Here is a 20,942-nt window from a genome sequence, read left to right as displayed (position 1 = left end):
AAAGGACGGGGCAGGATTGGAGTGACGGGACCTCTTCTCCAATGGCTGGCCAGCATTTACGAGGCCAGCCAATGGAGAACAGGGCAGAAGAGGGGCAGGTTCAAGCCCCTCTTCTCCCAAGTCATTAAATCTCCGGTCTTCCGGTCTGCCGACCGGATGGTCCCGAGACCTAAAAAGGGATATTTATGCTGGTTTAACAACCATCTATGAGCCCACCCCAACATACTGCCAAGAAACCCGTAACCTGTGCAAGCTTGATCATAATCACTGTTCTGCCAATTATAAACTACTCACCACTCTAAAAACATGAAGTACAATATCAAGGTTGCAAAGATGCCTCTTTTAGGGCTCCTTACCCAGAATATACTACTGGCACATTTTCCGCCCCATTAAATCTTAACCCTCCTTCAAGATCACGATGAATACTTATAATTTGAGACTTTAAAACCAAAGCAACTCATTAGGCCTGATTGGAACACCAATTCCAACTAACAATTGGCCTTGATAAAAACACTTTCTGAAGGATAAGTCAAATATTTTTAAAGCCCTTGCCTATGTCAATTCTTCGTACCAAATGCATCATCCTGGCCTATAACGGAACCCATCCAAACTGACGGTCATTTTCTTCTATACTTTTAACATGTCCAGCACTTCTTGATAAATACATTATTGCAAACTAATCACTATCATTAAAGATAACAATTTAAGGAGAAAAAAAAACGTACAAAGAAAACATTTATTATAAAGCGCTCACCTTAATGGTTTTAAATTCTTTCTTCCATGGATAAAGAAAAAGATTAATCCCAATAGTCTCTAACATTTCAATCGCCTCGTACAGTTTGTGCAAATTTGACGACTTCATCAATTTCAGTGAATTTTCAGCCACCTCATAAAATTTTATCAACCGGAATCTATAGCAAGGATCAATTTTATGGAGGCTGAGCAAGGCTGAAGCAGCAGTTCTAAGGTAGTCATCATTGTAGCATTGTTTGTTCTCAAACGCATCCAATTTTGACTCATGAAAGTGCACATACTTTCTAAACAAGTCGTCTTTATATTTTGTATCCATTGAGATTTACTTTGATTGGGAAGCACAGATACATCATCTCTTCCATGGCTTTTCTAGGACAAGGAACTTGGCTTCAACAAGATGGTAGCAGGCGGGCATTTTCAATCTTCAGTAGCAAACTCTGAAAGTCAGAAGAATTGGAATGTAAGTTCCTGAAAACGTCATTTTACACAAAGTTGTGCGAGTTTATGGGGGGGGGGGGGGGGGGGGGTAGGTGATGGGGTAGCACTAAAAATAAACAAAAAAAACCTACATTCTTACGGTCTGTTGAACATGGTACTGCAGGCATCAACCTAGTGCACAGAAAGGTATAGAAATTACAATCGACTACACATTTAAGTCTACATCTGCATCTTTCATAACCATACCAACCTTGAAGTCTTGTGTGACTAGCATGAATTCAATCCACGAGCGTCAACGCTCAGAACAAAAAACTTTCTATAATGGATTTATATATAATAATTTGTTGTCTCAACGGTTACAGCTGTATACAACTTTAAAAGCCTAACAAGTGTTAGAAATCAAACTGAAGCAAATAGCCATTGCTGGAATAAACTGATTTATGAACGTTGCTTGCATTCCTTGGAAGCCTCGAAATGAACATGAGAGTGCAAAACCTTCACAGCTTCAACAAAGTAGCATCTAAGCTTCCAAGTCCTGGAGTCTCTAGCAATTGGAACTATTGATTCCCAGGAAAAATGCTCCGATGTCACGTGGTTATCTAAAGTGATTTTATATATTTGTTTTTTTCTCTTCTATCACACAGAGGTAGTCGCCACGGTGTAGTTATAGTTAGGTCAGCACTTGCATTTTTATTTCATTAATAACTTGGAATGACTCATGAAGGTTCATCAAACTGTACACAAAAAAAGTTCATCCACTTCAGCTTTTTCCTGAAAAGTTTTGGGATGAACGCCGAGCAGGGAGCAAGTATAAAACCAAAGTTGGGGGTGGTGCTCGTTGAGGTGGTCATAAAGGGGTGACAAAAATAATTATATCCGGACTGTATTTGTCCAGACATGTTCTGATTGACCACTTTAAAGGAGACTAGTCAATCCTGATTGGCACAGCATATTGTTTAGGCTGTGGCCAGCCAACCATACAGGACTCAGGGACATAGTCCTAGCGTCCTGAAAATAATTACCAAAAATATATATAAGGGGGCAAGGTGAACTCAAGGGGAATGTGGGGGACCTCCAAACTTAATTATCTACCTACAACATGAACATTACAGGAATCGCAGTCATGTTCCCCCCTGAAAAGCACTGTAGTGAATAGCGGTTTTGAGGGTCACAAAAAGGAACCCACAAACGGTGATAACAGATTTTAGTCACCATATAAATCATTTCCTGGGGGTACCATAGTAATTTTGCGACTTTTGGTGATTCCAAGATAATTTTACCCTGTGAATAATACAGATACTCGGCTGCGATGATAAACCTTGTTTGGGGTAAAATTATTTTCTCGCATGATTTTCTCATAGAAGCGATGGAAGGTACTCCAGAAGCTAAAATAAGAGCATACCTTTCCTATAAATTCACACGATCTCCCTCAGCCATGTAAGAATAAAATCTGACTTGGTAAGTACAATGTCGTTCCATAAGAAACAGGAGCCTGATGGCTAACTCCCCAGTGTTCTACTGCAGCCTCCCACTGTGTTCTAATGAACTAAGAGAGGAAACACTCTGTATTTATGACAGGAGTGGTGCACCCCGACGTTCTCTGGTTCAAAGCTGCAAAATCTATAGCATTTCTTTAGAGAGAACAAAATGAGGGGGTTCCATCTGACAAATTATGGTTAGTACACTAGAAAGATAAAATGAGCAGGGGTACGCACACAGACAACCAAGGGCAGGAAGAGGCGAAGTGGGAGGAGGACCAGGAAAGAGTAGCAGCACTACCGACAGCGGAGGGCTTGAGAGAAGGACAGGAGCACATACATAGACAATGGAGGACGAGCGCAGAGGGAGATACAGGCAGATGGGGCAGTGGCATAACAGACCACGGAGAGCAGGCGGAATGAGAGAGAGCAGACAGATGAAGAATGGAGGACAGGAGAAAGGTGATCACTGCTGACCAGAATGGAGGGTGGGAGCAGCGAGTGGACCACAGAGAGTAGGCTGGCAGGTAACTGACCACATAAGAAAGGCAGGAGAAAGAAAGGACAAACAACAGACGAGTGGGGGAGTGGGGGCAAGGGCAGCATGTGGACCACAATGCGCAGGCTGTCAGGAACAGAATAATGGGCCATAGAGGGCAGGAAGGAGAAGGCAAGGGCATGCACATGGAGGAAAAAAGGTAGGGCCGGGGCAGAAAGAGGAGATGGAGGGGGAAGCCGGCATGGACAGCAAATTGACCATGGACAACAGGCGGGAGGGGGCAAGGGCAGCAAGCTGATAATGAAGGTTAGGTAGGAGGGGCCTAGAGGGAGGGACAACAAATTGACTATTCAAGGCAGAACATCAGGGGTAGCAAGCTGACCACAGACTGCAGAAGTTATGTCAATATGACTTACAAAGCGAATGGCTTTCCCAGCAATGGGGCGTCCCAGCGCCAACCACAATAGACAAGGCATTATGCACCAGAGAAAGGTAGGGACCGCGTGGCGACGCCAAGTTAGCTAAGAGCCAGGTTTTAAGTTTTTCCTGAAACAGAGAGGACTCTGCGTAGTTCTTAGATCAGGGGCATACTGTTCCAAAAGGCAGGTCCAGAACCCGAAAGGAGCAACCTCCCAAATTCTTTCTTTTGAACCGAGGGATCACTGCCAGGTTTCATTCCGCTGAGCAAAGCGTTCTGGTAGGAAGATTGGGTTGCACGAGTCCTAAAAGAATGTGGGCTTCTGCAGAATTCATAATCATGTGCCAGTACTAAGAATTTTAAATTGAATGCGCTTCTCAATGGGCAACCAGTGGAGCTGCTGATGGAGCCCAAAGGTGGGGCAGAACTTGGGGAGGTAGAACAATAATCTGACAGCAGCTTTTTGAATTGAAGGCTGCCTCTTTAAGAAGGATTGCTTGCCAGAAAGATACAAGATGTTACAGTAGTCCTGGCACGACCGGATAAGAGATTAGATGATCAACTGTCAAATGTAGGGTTGGAAGAAACCAATATTGGGTTTAAGGCCTCTCAGAAGGCCAAAACAGGAGCCTGCCAGATTTCTCACTTAAGTCTCAAATAAAACGAAATCATCCAACCAATTAGCAAAGATAATTTTTTTTTTAAAGATGATTTAGGTGAAGAGGGGGGCCCAAAGCCTTCCGAACACCAGTGATCTTCCCAAGTCTGGGTGTGCTTTTTGAAAAACAGGATCTCAGTTTTATTAGTCAAGTTCCAGACAATTATCTTCTATCCAGTTGGGCACTGCCATACATTTCTGAAATGTAACAATGTCTTTAGAAGCATCAGCAGTGAAAGAGAAGATAATTTGAGTATCATCTTCTTACAAGATTATGGAGCCCCCAAAGGGCTTTACAATCTCTGACAGAGGCCTGACTTTAAAGTTAAAGAGGATATGGCTCAACAAGGAGCCCTGAGGGACCCGGTGCTCCAATGGTCTAGAAAGGAGGAGAGATGACCGATTGTTAAATAAGGAGGTAAACCAAGACGTAGCCTTGCAGCAAATGCCTAAATCGTGGAGGTGCTGTAAAGGCACCTTATGCTATACAGTATCCAAAGCAGCGCTCAAGTCCAGAATGGTAAGGGCCGAAGAGCCGCCTTCATCTGCTGCTCTTCAAATCGTTAGTCACAGCCAAGAGAGAAGATTCTGAGCTGTGGTAGGACCTGAAATCATTTTGAGAGTTGTCCAGAATATGGCTGACCTCTAAAAACTCAGCCAGGAGATTATCTACATGTTTTTCCACAACTTTAGCTAGGAAAAGGAGCAGGCAAATAGGGATGTGAGTTTTGGATCTGGTTGGGTCAAGAAACGCTTTCTTCAGGAGGGGAATTAGTTTCTCCCGCTTTCAGGCCCGAGGAACAATTTAAAAATATGAATAATAATAATAATAATAATAATTTGGGCCATCAGCTATGTAATGATTAATCATAATATTGTACCACTGAATCTCCCTCAATCCTGGCTTAATGGAATAATCATACACATTTGGAAAGAAGCAAATTCATTTTCATTAATTGACCTTAACATATATCTGCGTCCCAACAGAGAGCAAAAAAGATTAATGATTGAGAACCAGAAAGACATTAAATGAAACCTAAAAACGAATTATACAGACACCGGCTGGCTCCCAACTGGTGATTTTAACCTTAATCTGATCAATCTGGAGTTGACGCAGAACAGGTGAGCATTTTAAATGAAAATGGAAAATTCCACTGCTGGTTGGACAGATACATAAAAAAAAGACACAAGCTGCGAGAAGTGCTGTTGGATACTCTTCAGCAATTTGATTTTCGTGTCCTGAACGGGCAATGTAAAGATGATCAGCCACCAGCCCCACTCAAATTATGTCAAACACAAACTCTGTTTTCAACGACACGCTTGTGAGTGTGAAAAATGTTCACACGATCTCTAGCTTCCAAATAGGTCAATGAATCAAGAGCTATTGTCTTCCACAAATATTAACACTGTAGCCAGCCACCCGGACCAATGGCGACTCCTGCTGATCTGATGCCTACTTTTTGCTCTTTTCTGGTGTGTGGGCCCTCCAAGACCGAGCCCTCTGGACCAGGATGTCGAGGACCCGTCTCCCCTTAGCTCACTTCAAGGATTGGGCTCGCCAAACGGACCAGGCCCTAATCCCCTGGAGTCAAGGTGGGCTACCATTGGGTAGGCCCGCAATGTCATCCGGCCTGCTCCCTCTCTTTGTCGAGGCTGTAAACCCCTTCTGGCTCTCGCTGGGGATCTCTCAGAGGCTTGGCCTACATCCGCGGCCTCTCCGGCTTTTCCGCCACGCTCCTGACTCGACCTCACCGACCCCCAGGTTAGTCGTGTTGCAGCGCCCCCTCCCCCAGCACTCTAACTCGGGAGCGATCAACCGACTGACTCTCCCCTTGGGATCCGGCGCTCCTCTCCCCTGTTCTCCTCTGGCGTTACCACGGGAGATCCTTTTATTGCGTTTGCCCTGGTCCTTCATTCCAGGAGCTCCTGGTCTCCTGTTCCATCCCCGCTCTCATTGTAGAACCTCATTGAGCAGGGCGGTGAACCTTCCCCAGTTCCCCTAAGCCCAGATCTGCGCCCTCTCTCTGCGCAGCTCACTCCTTCCCCGGACCTTCTGCTGCCTCCTCTGTCCGTCTTCCTGATCTGCCCACTGCCTCCCGATTCTCCGCCGGTTCATCCGGACCAAAGATGCCTCCATCCTGATCAACTACCCTGACTGTGCGGCGGCCATTTCCTTCCTGATGGCTGCTTCCACTCCCCAAGATGGTGATGGCACGGTCCACAAGATGGCGAACGACGTTACTGGTGTACTGATATCAGGGTGAGTCGCCCCCTGCCTGGCCCACCCATGTTAGCCACATTCCGCCCCCCCCCCCCCAGTGAGACTGACCCCCATACGCCTCCGAATTTGGCCCAGCTGAACGTCATTTCTCCTGTGTTTTGAGACTTCTCTGAACTAACCCCCGGATACTCAGAACTAACCCCAGATACTCAGGGTTGAATCTTGTCCACTTGCCCTCCCGACCGGCCTGCCCAGGGAATTCAGGAAATTATTTGATTGGTTCTTCCTCACTTACAATTCTTGGGCTCCCAGTAAGGCAGCCACCGAACGCCTATATCTGTCATTTTGTTCCTCTGCTGAACGTTGTCGCACCTATGCTGTGCGACCTCTCTTGCCTTCTATCATTTCCCCTCATGAGCAGTCATAGACTTTCTGAACTGAATCACCACGTCCTCACCGAACTGGACTACCCAAAGAGTCCTCAGTTTAATGTATATTCTTCCCTGAGTTTCTTTTGCCCTTCGTATCCACTTTGTAATAACCTTACTGTTTGATGTTTTAGATGATAACCTCTGTTTCATACTCTGAATGGGCTTCCTCTAGAATCAGATATTTGGTTTGTGTAATTGACCAAAGATCGCACTAATGTTTTACCTCCACCAATACACAAGTGTTCTAACACATTACTCAATGTGAATTTTCTGGGTCTTCCAACTCTGCTACTTGTGCCTTGGCCTCTCCTGATAACCTATCCTCTTGTTTCTGCTCTAACTGGTAATCTTACCTGGTTCGTTTTATGGACCTCCCTCTCTCACCTTTTTCCCCTCCAAGTGCTGCCCTCCCCTTCGCTTCATATCTCTTTACTCCTATGCTGACCTTTTATTCATTTCCATATTGCCCTATCTTCTTTCATGCCTCACCTGTATCATAATTTTCCTGATCTTCTTTATTTGTCCGTCCTCGCCACCTTCTACTTCATTGCGCAAAACTTTTTTCCTGGATCCCCTTAGTCGGTCAACTGCTCATCACTCCTCAACTACCTGTGTCTAAGCCTGTCTTGGTTTGACTATTTTTGTAATCCTTCGCTCAGGATAACCTACCCTCCTATGTATGCCCTAATTTGGCTATTTTTTTTCTGTGTCCTACTGACCTCCCCCGCTCACCCCCCCCCCCCCAATTGCTGCTTGCCCCTTGCTTTTGACCACTACTTCACCCCCTTAACACCGACCTCCCTCTCTCTCCTTCTTCCCCCCCAGATTTACTATTTATTCATCCCTCCCCCTTTCCCCTCTTTTCCGCCACCACCTCAACTCAGTGACCTATCATGCCCCCCTCAACCACACCCTCACCCTCCAAGACTCAACCCTCATCAGACATGGCCCCAACTTAGGGACCATTTCTTACCCTCCTAATCTCTCAAAAAATGGCAAGAAAATCTTTAAACAAATTACTAATTCGGGATCCTGAAACATTAATTGTTGACAACAACCTCAGCCCTTCCTCCCCTATAAAAACCAATTACATCTTCTACTCCAAGTGCCCTTCCAAATTGAAAAGCGTCTTCCTTCAACACCTCCCAGTATCCAAATCAAGCAAAATTCTTTATGGATTTAAACTGTCCACTGTGGTAGTGGACAGTTTAAATCCATAAAGAATAAAGAAAAGTTGGAAGTGGTTTCCAACTTTTCTCAGAGACATCTCCATATTTAAAACTAGTAATATTCTCATACAATCCTCTGAACACCACCTCTCCATATTTGAGCACCATTTCCAGACTCTGTCCTTCCTTCTATCCAAACCTTTGCCTAACCCCCCCCCCTTGTACCCAATTCCTCGACACCCTTTGGCTCTCTCCATCGACTCTAATGCTCCCTCCCCTAGACGTCTCAACTGCTAATGCTGTCTCCCAATTCTCAACATCCAATCACTCCGTCCCTCCTGAGACTTTCCCTCCCCCGGCCTCCAAACAACACCATCCATCTGCCAAACTCACTCGCTCTCCAATGACCGTCTCCCTCCAACCCCTAATGCTACCCCAGACCACACTCCTGCCACCTTACCCCCCTCCATGGAACACCCAAATTCACCCCACTCGGCACCAACCCCTTTTTCACCCTACAGAACTACAGTCCTCCCCCTACACCCGCTGTTGTCCATACCCACCGCCCTCATGGCCTCTTATCTCAAACCACATCTCCTGACTCAAGGAATGTCCTGTCCTTCTCATCGGCCCGCCATGCATCCTACAACCTGTGCACTCCTCTTATCCCCCTTCCCGAACTGTCTCCATCTCCTCACACCAGATTTTCTCCCCGATCAACAATGAACCCAGCCTTCACACCACCTCTTTCCCAACCGCGTTCTACCCTATTCCTTTAATCCAGACTCTGTCCAACATTGAACGCAGTCTCTCAACCTTGACGATTGAACTCACACGGCTGAGAGAGGATTTCAACTCCCTCTACTCCAAGTGCCTCTTTAATCACTCTAACTCCGTCAGCCCTGTCTCACAACGCTTCTCTAATCCTAAACCGTGGGACACTACACCCCTCGGCTGCCGTACCCATAGGCCCCACCGTGCATCGAGTCATCTCACCTCTTCCGACCTTCATGACCTCTGCAACTCCTACCCTCCTAATTCCTCGATTAACGTTCCTCCCCCTCACCCCAACATTCCTGTTATTGTGGAAACCAGCAGATTCCCCTCTTTTCCCTTCTCCCCAACACCCCCACCCCAACGTACCACCATCCATTCATGCTCTCCCCCCCATAGACTTCCTAAACCCCTCGCCTGCATTCTCCCGAGCTCCAACATTCTCATTAATGTGGGGACCAACAGATCCCCCTCCTCTCCCGTCTCCTCCAGACCCCACCCCAACGTTCCACCATCCATTCACGCTCTCCCCCCAAAGACTTCCCTAAACCCCTCACCTGCATGCTCGTGAACTACCGTTCGGCCGTCCGACATGCAATCGAAATATCAGAAACTATCCTTAACGAAGCTATCAACATCGCCTTCCTCAGGAAAACCTGGCTCAATGACCACTACTTCTAGCCTTGACTCACTTTCCCGCCCGGGTTACTCCTTCATCAGAAAAGACAGAACTGAGACAATAGGGGGTGGATTAGCGATTATCTTTGAAAATGATCTTTGACTTTCCGCAATATCTTTGAATACCTTGAAGCCGAATTTAAGTCTCAAGGTTCTCCCCCGAATCGACTGCATAATATCTACCACCCTCCGGGTAACCCACTTTCCTTCGTTGAGGAACTATCCGAACTTCTTACTCAATCGTCTCTCTCTCTAACTCAAAAAAGCCCATCCTTGGAGATTTTAATCTCCACTGGAATGTGACTAATGACCCCTCAGTCAACCTCCTCACCAATCTTCTTGAGATCAGTGAACTCAAACAACTCTGCCATTCTCCCACCCACTACAAAGGGGCCACTCTTGACACCATAATTGCCAACAACGACTTGGCTTCCCTCTCCAACATCATCCCCATCGACTGGCCTGACCATCACCTCATTCTGTTCTCTATCGGCACTTCGGCTGCACCCCCCCCCCCCCACCCCACTAAAGCCACAAAATGGATCAGAAATCTTAATTGCATCCCCCCTGGTGAACTGGAGTCTAAACTCCAAAACACAATTTCATCTCACCCCTCTCTCCCTAAATGCTTAAAAACTCACCCAGCATTTTAACAAAACGGTCATCGATGTCTTAGACCAAATTGCCCCTTCCAAACTTAAAACCCTAAGAAACATTCCATCTAAATCGTGGTTCAATTCCAACCTCAATGACGAAAGACGTGCACTTAGACTTACAGAAAGAACATGGAGACAACACCCTTCCGCCGCCCTTCTTGCTCTCCTTAGATCCGCCAGAGCGACGTACAAGAAACACATTTTCATGAAAAAGGCTTCCTTCTTCCGTACACAACTCGATCGAGTGAAAAATAGACCCAGAGAGCTGTTCAACATAGTTTGAAACCAAACTTCCTCTGCCCCTCCAACCCGGACGGCCACAACTGACAGATGCGAAGAAATTCTTAACTTCTCTGAAAAAATAGCCATAATGGACCAATCCTTCCTTGCATCGCAGATCCCTCCTTATCCCCTATCTATCGCTGACTCTACTTCTCAACCTCTCTCCCTATTAACTCCCCCTCACCCAGACTCCTCCTTCCTGCCACTACCCCTCCGGATACCAGCATTTCTAACTCACAGCCTAAAAACAACACCTCCTGGCACAGTTTCCACCCTGTAACTGAGCTTGAAGTCTCTAACATAATCTCCAAACTTAAACCGTCCTCGCACACCAAAGACCCTCTCCCTGCTAGCCTTGCCCAGGAGCTTAAGCACATCATTGCTCCTTATTGGACCTCTATCATCAACTCCTCCCTTACCTCCGGATGTGTCCCTCCCTCCCTCCAACTCGAACAAATCACTCCCATTCTTAAAAATCCCCATGCTGACCCCAAAGACCTTAATAATCTCCACCCCATCTCCAACCTTCCCCTCCTTTCCAAAGCACTTGAAAATGTGCCCTTCGTCAACTGGACAAACACATTGACACCTTTAACCTACTCGACCCATTACAATCCGGCTTCCGAAAAGGCTGCAGTACAGAAACTGTCATACTAAATATTGTAGACGACATCCATCACTCTCTAGATAATGGCGAGACCTGCCTACTCATTCTCCTCGACCTCTCTGCTGCATTTGATACTGTTAACCACCCTGCCTTACTTAATGCGCTCAAAGTTCGATTTGGCCTTAATGGCCCGGTACTTAAATGGTTCTCCTTCCTCCAACACAGAACACAACAAATCAAAATCTACAACTGCCTCTCTAACCCCACACCCGTGTCCCTCGGTGTCCACCAGGGTTCTATTCTCTCTCCCTCTCTCTTTAACCTCATTAAGGAACCCCTTACCCTCATTCTAAAACAAGCTGCAATCAACTACCACCTCAATGCTGATGAAACCCAACATTACTATAAGATCAGATCCCACTCCGATGTTCTACACCCTAACAACACCCTAAAATCCAATCCTGGTTCCACTCCAACCATCTCAAACTCAACCGTAAAAAAACCGGAAATCATTCTCTTCTCTCAAAAAAACAACCCTCTTCCTATCCTAACATGGATCTCTGACCTTAATGCCCCCAACTGTCCGCTCACCTTATCAAACTCAGTAAAATCACTTGTCATCACCATTGATAATAGCCTAACCCTCCAGGCCCACATAAAAAACCTCAGCCAAAGGAGCGCTCTTCACTCTACGCCATCTCAAGAAAATCAAACCCTTTATCCCAGTTGACGGCTTTAAAATCGGTTGTCCAATCTCGTGTCCTCTCGAGAATTGACTATGGTAACGCCATCCTCTCCGGAACCCCAAACGTTTACCTAGCCCCACTCAAATCTGTGCTAAATCTAGCGGCCAGGCTAATCATCGACTACAAAAGCTTTGACCACATCTCCCCAGCCCTTAAGGCCCTATAAATGGCTGCCCATCGAAGGCAGATCCACCTACAAGATGGCATGCATTATGCGCAAAACCCTTCACCAAATGCCCCTGCTGTATCTCATTGATAAACTCAACAAATCAGGCTGCGCCCGACCGTTGAGAAGCACCAACGCTCTCCTCCTTGTCCCAACCCTGACAAAAAAGAAAACCACTCAATCTCACCCTTTCTCTGTATATGCCCCCAGCATCTGGAATGCCCTCCGTAAAGACCTGCGCTGTAAGCCCTCCATCAGCTTAAAAAAAGACCTAAAACTGCACTTGCTCAAGAAATATTGGGGTCCATAATCCTGTCCTTTCCCCTCCTTTTACCTCCCCGCCTTCCATTTTTTTTTAACCCTCTTCCTTACATACTCCCTCCCCTGAATTACTACCTCCCCTTGTCTATTTTTCTCTACTCCCATTCACGCCTTCCCTCCCTCCACCCTCCTAGCCTACCTCCATCTCAGGCTACTGTGTATAATTCGACACATGTATCCATTTTTTTTAATGTTTCATTTCTCTTTTGGTTTGACATATGCTAATTTGTATTATGCTACTTGTTCTTTATAATCGTCGGACCGGTGTGATCTCTACCCTATGAACAACTGTATTATGCCTGTACTATCCTCACTCATGTAAAGTGCTCCGATACCCCCGGGTCCGGCCAGCGCTATATAAAACCTTTAAAAAAAAAAAAGTAAATAAATAAAAAGATGAACCCATAAATATGTGAAGAAACCTGAATCAATTTAATCTTACGCTTTCTCCCTAAAAAACTGAAGTGGAAAGAAACAGACAGTCCCCATTATAAAATATTCAAAATTCTTTCTTCAAGAAGGGTTACATTGGGAAGATAACCCAGGGATGTTGGTAAATGCTTGGTTTTTCACTGGAATAGTTTTGGAAATATTCACACCTACAAAAATCCCAAATGCATATAATTTCTCTCTAATCATACTAACAGGAAAAACAAATTATTTACTTAATTGTTAAGGGGTGAAAAACATAAACTCAACAAGGAAATAAGAGCTTACTAGAAACTTTAATTATCTGCCAGACAAGCTGTTTCCGAATGTATTGACAACCAGGACTATGTACAAGAAGGCGGCCATTATAAAAGCACAATATGGATAACACTACAATAAACGTGTAGGCAGGGAAACCCGAAAGCCTTTTGGAAGTTCATTAATGGTCTAATTTACGGGGTGCACAGGACGCATACTGCAAATAACGTGGAATAAACATGGACAAAACATGGAGAAAACCTTAATGAGTCAACAAATTCTGAGTCTCGATCCTAACATTTCGCCAACTACAGGCCTCTCCTCTTACTACAATAGAGATAAAACAAAGCATTAAAAAAGCCACGACTGATGGGGCACCTGGCACAAATGGCCTCCCAATATACAAAGCACATACAAATTTCTGGTCAAATAATATGTGCATATTATTGAATACCTGTCTGATTGCTAATGTCATACCAGATTCCTGGAGAGGTACAATATTTCATCTTATCTACAAAAGTGCTTAAAAAACGATCTGATCAATGATAAGCTAATTACTCATTTGACATGGAGGCCTGGTTCCTTGGTAGCCTTTTACTGAAGCACTTAGAGGTGTGGGTCTCAGCAAAATCAATCATTCCATAAAACCAAACTGGTTTTCAAAAAGGCACTGGCTCCATAACAAACCTAACGGCCATTAGTAAGGCCTCCAATCGAAAAAATGTGTCTAAATTATGGTTGCTTAGTGGACCTAAAATCAGCATTTGATAAAGACTCACAGGAGGCTCTCTGGGTTAAATAAAGCAAATGGGGGATACCCCCAACATTACTCCGTGCAATTTAGCTCTTATTTCATAACCCCTGGGTGAGAGTGAATTTTAGTGATGGTCTAACAGCTACAAAGAAGATCCAGAAAAGTGATTGTCTAAAACAGGACTGTGTTCTTCCCCATCCGTTAACATATTGATAGAAGATCTTGATGACAGTCTGACCTAAGTTAACTTGGATCCTCCCTGGTTAGCTCTAACTCTCCTCCACAGCCTTGAAAATGCGGATGATCGTGTCCTGTTCAGCAAAACTACTAATCTGCAACGTTCAATTACCACATTTGCAGAATATACTAGGAAAAATGGACTGGATAAAAAGCTGATACCACTAAGACGTATACATACTTAGGAGTCATCCTTGATTCTCAACTTCAGTACAATCAGCATTTGCAAAGTGTTAAACAAAAACAAACTCCCTATTAGTCGCATTTAAATCGCTCAAGTAAATATGGAGAGATCCAACAATGATTCCCATACTCAAAACAATAGAGGTCAAATTAATGGCATAAATCATATACGATTCAGAAATAATGCAAGGTCAAGACAGCAATCTATTGAATACAATCCAGGCTATTTTTTTATGCATCTTTTTAAACTGCAACCAAATACGACAAACATATATGACTGGTATTCAGCCTAGTTAATCTGGTGCGGTCATGCCAAAAAGCATTTATTAAATTCTGTTTAAAAAAAAAAAAAATAGAAATATTGGAACAGTTGTTCATTAACTCTCTGGCCGTGCTTATTTGCATCCTAGTTCTTTTTGGTAAAATAAATATTCCTTAGTGTGATTACCTTACGTTCACACTGAGCACTTAAGGGCTCAGCTCGTAATGGCCCTCAGGGGCATCAGGATCCTCTTCTAAGCAAGCTGTAAATGGGTCAGACTTGCCTGCTATCATCAGGACAAGAATCAATTTGCTAAAAAACCTTATGCATGGATGGTTATTAACAACTATGGCAGCTTAAAACCAGAGGTTTATTTTGAGTGCCATGTTTTCTTACTTCATTAAGTCAAAATTCATGAGACTATAGATGGGTCCCTATCAACAAAAGATATAATTCCACAATAGAACTGCACTTGGTCAACATATTCCTTTCAGTTATGTTGACATAAAGAGGAAACATTAATTCACAGTTTGTGTGTTTGTCCAAACTTGGATGCATGTAGGTATCTCCTACGAAAGAACTTTAAACACTCTACAAAACAGATCACATAGGCAAGCGGTGATTCCTTGTCTATATGGGGTCCACCTGCAACTCTCTTGTAATTGTGTAAAATGTATGGGTTTTTTAGAAACCAGGATGATATGAACTGGAGTTGTTAAATCTGACTTATTCTCCACGAGTTCAGGCATCGATAGAGTTGAACTGTACCTTTTGCACTACCATTGCATTTATGCAGCCACAACCATTTTAAAAATTGTTAGGAATTGTCAAAATAATTTTTATAAATCTTAATATTGCAACATCTTTATTTTAACTGTTTTCCTAGGCTGTAAATGTTGTGTTAGATCCCCTTATATTGACATGAGCTTAACCGGTTTTAGGATTTATTTTTTTAACTATTGGAATTTTAGAATGACAAATGGATGAACTTGTGATGATTTTTATTAACTATGTGCAAGGAAAATAAAAGATCTACATTATGTAATTAAATTCTTGCAGAAGAATGGTTTCTAACAATGTGCATTTTGCCCTGGCCAAGAGAATAAAGTAACAGCTCAGAAAAGTTCATACATAAACCAACATGAAAGTGAGGCGCATGCCAATACGATAGACAACTTCGTTCACTGTTTCAAAAGCATAGTAACATGCAAAGTCAGGGCAAGCCCTTTCCTCCAGCAGAAGGACATCTTCTCCAAAACAATACAGTGAAGTTGAGGGTGTCAAGAGCGATAAACAACATCCCACTTTTATCTAGCTGTTTTAGTTGCAAAATTAATATTTCCAGAGCAAGGTGGAGAATACTGAACAGTGACAATGTTACCACCAAGTTTGATAGAAAACAAGCTCCAGTGACACTTACCTCAAACGCAGGTTCCTTAACGCGTGATGATCATTAGTAATATAGTGGGCAGTCACAATTCAATATGAATTCTTCATCGGTAACCTAGAAATAACACATCCTCTTACCACAATTAAATACTCTTCCTCTATTTGTACTTCTTTTCACAACGGGTTTATGATTTTGAGTGAGAAACATAAAGGCAATGGAATCACACTTAAATAGGCTGAGTTCGTGAAATTGCTGTCACTGTAAATAACAAGCAATTTAACACTTTCCCTATTTTAGCCTACTCAGGGCAGCTCCATAAAGGAATACTTAACTCAAAAGTCCACAAAAGACTGCTAGATGTAGCCTCTCATACTGGAAACATAACCATCAGTGAGCCATAAGACTGTATATAAAGCACACAACCAACAGTGCAGACATTTGGAGTTTTAAATCGGTGCTTTAAGTGCCTAACTCAATGAGATTCGTTTTTAACAGTAGGTGAAAGAGACCTCACTTCTTAAACTTCCGGGGTCCAAGAGAGTCAATGTAACAGTGCTTAAGTGAGAGAACTGGGTACCATCACCAATGACGTCAATAAAAGGTGACCGCTATGTTTTGCTCCAATCCAAGCAATAGATCAGACAAGTGAAACAGCTGCATGTGTACCACACTCCTAAGCACCTGTTGCGAATAACGCTGCCCAGACCCAATTTGCATATCGCTGTACCTACCAAAAGCGGCTGTTAAAATTAGGATGGTGTCTACGCGGATTCTGAAAGCACCGAGCTGCAATCTTCCTTAGTTATCCATGACAAACTTCTTGCAGCTGTTCTTCCAGTCTTTCAGCGATAATACTCTAGGTCTCTTGGAAAGGGTTGCTTGGCAAGAAGACGAAAGTACAAGTGCTCTACTACCCGTGCCAGTCAGTCTACACCTGCCAAGTAACAAAACAACATTGGTACTGGTTAGTCAAGAACATAAAGGACTAATATGGACAATTTACGGATTGCAGCCTGGTTCACTCAGCCTCATCGACTTACAAGAGACGATATGACTTGTTTTCAATCAGTCATGAGCGTCAGTTTCCTCTCGCAGCTTTGTACTACAGCTAGATTACATTGTGAAACTACATATTCAACGGTCAAAAACAAGAGAAGCAAATTCGTTTCATTATCACAGTTGCACAGGATTTTGTGACATCCACCTGTCAGTCAAATTTTACTTTTCCATTTAAATTAAGTGGATTGGAAGTGTGGGTGCGTGTATAGGGGGGTGAAGTGCCATTTCCGTGCGCATGTAGGGTTGGACAGGTGCCTTGCTCTGACCAGCCCATCATACGCACTCGAATCCTCGCCAGGCTGTGCAATGTTACGAGACAGCAAGTAACGACGAGGGTTCTTCTCTGTGACTGCAAGTCTCAATCTTAATTTGTGAATATAATTTTTGTGTTAGTTTGAACCAAGGCCTCGGCTCCGACGACGACGTTTAAGGGCAGGGCCATGTGTAAAGTTGTGCGTCTGGATGACATCTCCATATGGGAGTGTCAGCTGTGGGCTTTGGGGTGGAAGCAGACACCAGTACGTTAAACAGCTACATGCGCTCCCAAAAATGGCCCTTACCAAGAAGCCACATTTTTTTCTCATTACAATCACTTCCCCTTAAAGAATTGATGTCTGCAATCACGATATTTACTTCTCAGACAAGTGCATTTAGGCTTCCGCCTCACATTTCAGCTGGGACTCCAGAACCAAACTTGCAGATCAATTCCGTTGTCATAACAAGAGATTGCTTTGAAATTAACCTTTGGCCTGTTCTGAAAGAGGGTGTCTTTCATCCAGTTTGGCTAGGTGAACACTAAAGTGCTTCGCAGCAGCAGGAAATGGGTCCAGGTTACATATATGTTTTTGATGGCCATGCATGTTAGAAGCTGCTCGTCAAACTCTTTTAAAGGAGCGGAGGCGAGACACAGCAACATTTTAGATTGTAATTTTATTGACAATAGCGCTCACTACCCCTGAGGAGGCATTGAAGCGCTTAGATGTCTTACAGCGTGTGTGTGAATTTGATTTCTGGGGCTACTGGTTGTTCTTTCTGCAGTGTCAGACAGCCTAACGCTTAGAGCAATCTGGCTGTGTCTGATGGGCTGGTCCGACAGGTCAGTGTGTGGGTCTTTTTGTGGTTGTATGTTTAGCCTGTTTTGTTGCTGCCTGGGTTGAGGTTTATTGTTGTTTTCCCCGATCATATTACTGCAAACATTCACTACAGCAACACACAAATGCATGCAGTCTACCATACTGTAAGATAACTATATACTATCACCATGTCTTTACAAGTTCAAATTTCCCCCCATTTGCAAATGTCATCAAGTGGGCCAGTTTTTAGCTATCTAGTGTCCGCTTTTATTTTGGTGCTCGTGCTGGAGCTCATTTTGTGTTCCAGACAGTCTGAGGCTGACCCTGATGTTCTGCATGTTTTTCTGAAAGTAAAGTTTGCCTGCTGGAATGCAAAATGTTTACTGTAGTGAAACTGCCTAATGATTGGAATACAATTGTATCAGATACAGAAGTCGTTGCAGTGCTGACAAATGAGGGCTGCACAACAGTAATGATTGTTTACAGAAACAAGTGACGTGATATTTGTTGAATGTGTGTCCTGCTTAGGACAGTGCTTAATTTGAGCTGGTGGTTTCCAGTGCTCTGCACTGGCACTTATTTGGCAGCACCGGCACTTATGAGAGTCTGCCACAAGGTAGGCTGTTTGCCTGATTTAGCGTGAGCACAACAACAGTGGTTTACTAATTCAATATACATTAAAAATAACTAGTATCTGCTGCCCATGCTAATTTCCTAGCTTTGGGGTCCTGGAATAGTCTGAATTGTTTCACTTGAAGGAGTGTGATGGTTAGCAGTTGTGTTGTTACTGTCATAGATAGTGCTAGGAGGGGCAATGTAGGGAGTAGGCAGAAGCAGCCTCCTGATGAGGGACCAGACACTTAATTGTTTTTACAAATTAAGCACAGGGGTTAGAGGATGTAGGAGAGGGCTTACAGTCAAAAGCTCTCTCTGTAACTGCCCAAAGGCACCGACCATTTTATGCTACTGGGAACTCCGATAAGCAGGGCTCAGTGTGTCATGATGTACGCACTGTTAATCTGTTTGAAATGTCATATCATCCAGCACAATTCACTATCAAGGATCAAAGGCTCTTTCAAAGGAAAATCACTCCTGATCTGAAAGAGTCAACATAAAACAGGAACTGACAACTGAATTGTTACAGAATGAGCATCTAATTCCAATATGTTGTATTTTTGTGTGTAGCATATTTCTTTTGTACAGTGCATACTTTGAGGGGAGTCACCTTCAGGCATTCTTAAAAGGGCCACCATTGAAAGGTGTAGAGGCTGAAGGCAGCACAAATTTCACACAGTACCCGTCAGTGGGACAAAAAGGCGTTTAGAATACTTGGTCACCCAATCCTTGGCCTTACTGCTGAACAAACAGTGCAATGGTCACTTATTCCAGTTGCAATAGTGATTCTGTGCAACCTTGTGTATAGGAGGTACACTGTTGCCAAAATATTGAGAAGGCAAAAGTGAATGAAAATACAGTGCTTGCAGGCGAATAGGTGCATTGCATGTTTTGATGTTGAAAAGTTCTCTGGTTATACTGAATAAGCAGCTACCCATGTCATTATCAAATGAAATCTCTTTATTGAGGTTTTAACTACTCTTTCACAATTGCTTTCCTAACTGTCATGCTTTCTCAAATTTGCTTGAAAATGCCCTATTTGCCCACTCTTTTTTTCAAAATTTCTCATGGAGGGATCCCGTGTATGACGGTTGGGCTACGCTCGCTTGCCACAGGTCACTCAACAAGCACTTTTATGACCTACCACTTTCAAATGTCACAGCCACCACTGCTAGGGAAAGAAGGAAGACGGAAAACCCCAGGCTGCAGTGCACAGTCGTGTGATCGTACACGATACCAATCCCTGCCCGTGGCAGCACAGATTATCCTTCTGTCACTGAATGACAAGGAAGGGCTTTTGCTGCTAGTTCAATAACAGTTTGACAAGTGTTGAAATCTTAAACACAATTTTCCCAAATTTAGTACGCGAGTAAAAGTCCGTTTTTTTTTATTTACTAGATAACTTCCACCAAAAATTAAAGATAAACTTATAAAATCGTCAGCTGTACTTAACATATAGAAATAAAACACTAAAATAATAGATTCTTTGCATTTTCTCCAACAAAAAGCGTAGTATCCAAAGATGGTGTGAAAATCTGAGTATATTCTATTATGCTCTCGTTGACAGTCACCACTAAGCGTCCAAAAAGAATAAACCATCAAGCCTCTTGTCCCGTGCTCTGCGGCGGACGTGGACCCCAAAGGAAAATCCCCTTCGGCAGGTGAGGGTGGACTCACCGGATAAGCACTGCTACCGGCGAAGGACTGGGACGGAAGTCTACGGAAGCACAGGTGGATGATGGCAGTGACAACCCGGGCGCAATCGGCTAATGCAGGCCTTCCTACACAGAAGAACGTACATCGGTGGGAGTCGCAGCACCGGGGAGGGGAGTCACAGTACCGGAAGTAGCAGAGGCTAGTGAAGCAGGAGATGACGTGCTGACGTACAAGGTTAGGGCCGTGTGGCTCCTGCATAGTAGGTATGGCATCAGAGATGCAGTCTTAGCAGCTCTCTGAACCTGTCTTGGTGACTTTACTTACCACCAGAAATCCCGTTCACACGAGTCACGCGTATCCTTTAGTTGGCCACAGTCCTTCGTCCAGGCTTAGTAGGCAAACAAGCTGCATTAGCCCTGCGCCGCTATATTCTTCAAGCTCAGTTAGTCACTCCGTAAGGCATCACCGTCGCTGGCTTCACTTTCGTCGCTAGAGCCCGCCCACTGACGGAGGGGCTCAAGCAGTAGCCAACACCGAGCTATGGGCACGTGCAACTCTTAGAGGCACGCAACCAATGAAAAACTGACAAAGTGTTTCCTCAGCCAATCTCAGTTTACATTAGTGCATTCTTTACACCGCAGCTAATGAAGTCCCCATCCAATGAAAATTGACCATATTCTTCCCAAGCCAATCCCAGTCAAGTTATCTCAGAGGCCGAAGCAAGAGCATTA

General features: G+C 44.1%; 1 protein-coding gene across 9 annotated transcripts in view; it reads right to left on the bottom strand.

Moving 5' to 3' along the window:
- Positions 1 to 20,719, bottom strand: part of SPATA2 (spermatogenesis associated 2) — a 100,065-nt gene extending 79,346 nt beyond the window's left edge. Inside the window, exons 1-5 of one of the 9 annotated variants that reach the window (XM_085619157.1) lie at positions 20,536 to 20,719; positions 16,540 to 16,742; positions 15,839 to 15,922; positions 1,323 to 1,362; positions 755 to 1,190 (exon numbers count right to left, since the gene is read on the bottom strand). In XM_085619157.1, coding sequence (XP_085475283.1) covers positions 755 to 1,069 — 315 coding nt within the window. In that variant the 5' untranslated portion in view covers positions 1,070 to 1,190; positions 1,323 to 1,362; positions 15,839 to 15,922; positions 16,540 to 16,742; positions 20,536 to 20,719. Of the gene's footprint in view, positions 1 to 754; positions 1,191 to 1,322; positions 1,363 to 15,838; positions 15,923 to 16,539; positions 16,743 to 20,232; positions 20,403 to 20,535 lie in introns of those variants that run through there. The other 8 variants (XM_085619159.1, XM_085619158.1, XM_085619162.1 and 5 more) reach the window with 8 other exon arrangements.
- Between the last annotated feature and the right edge of the window lie 223 nt (positions 20,720 to 20,942).

The sequence above is a fragment of the Triturus cristatus genome, chromosome 7 (genome assembly GCF_964204655.1).
Source record: "Triturus cristatus chromosome 7, aTriCri1.1, whole genome shotgun sequence".
Taxonomy (NCBI): Eukaryota; Metazoa; Chordata; class Amphibia; order Caudata; family Salamandridae; genus Triturus; species Triturus cristatus.
This window is presented reverse-complemented; position numbering and strand designations above follow the sequence as displayed.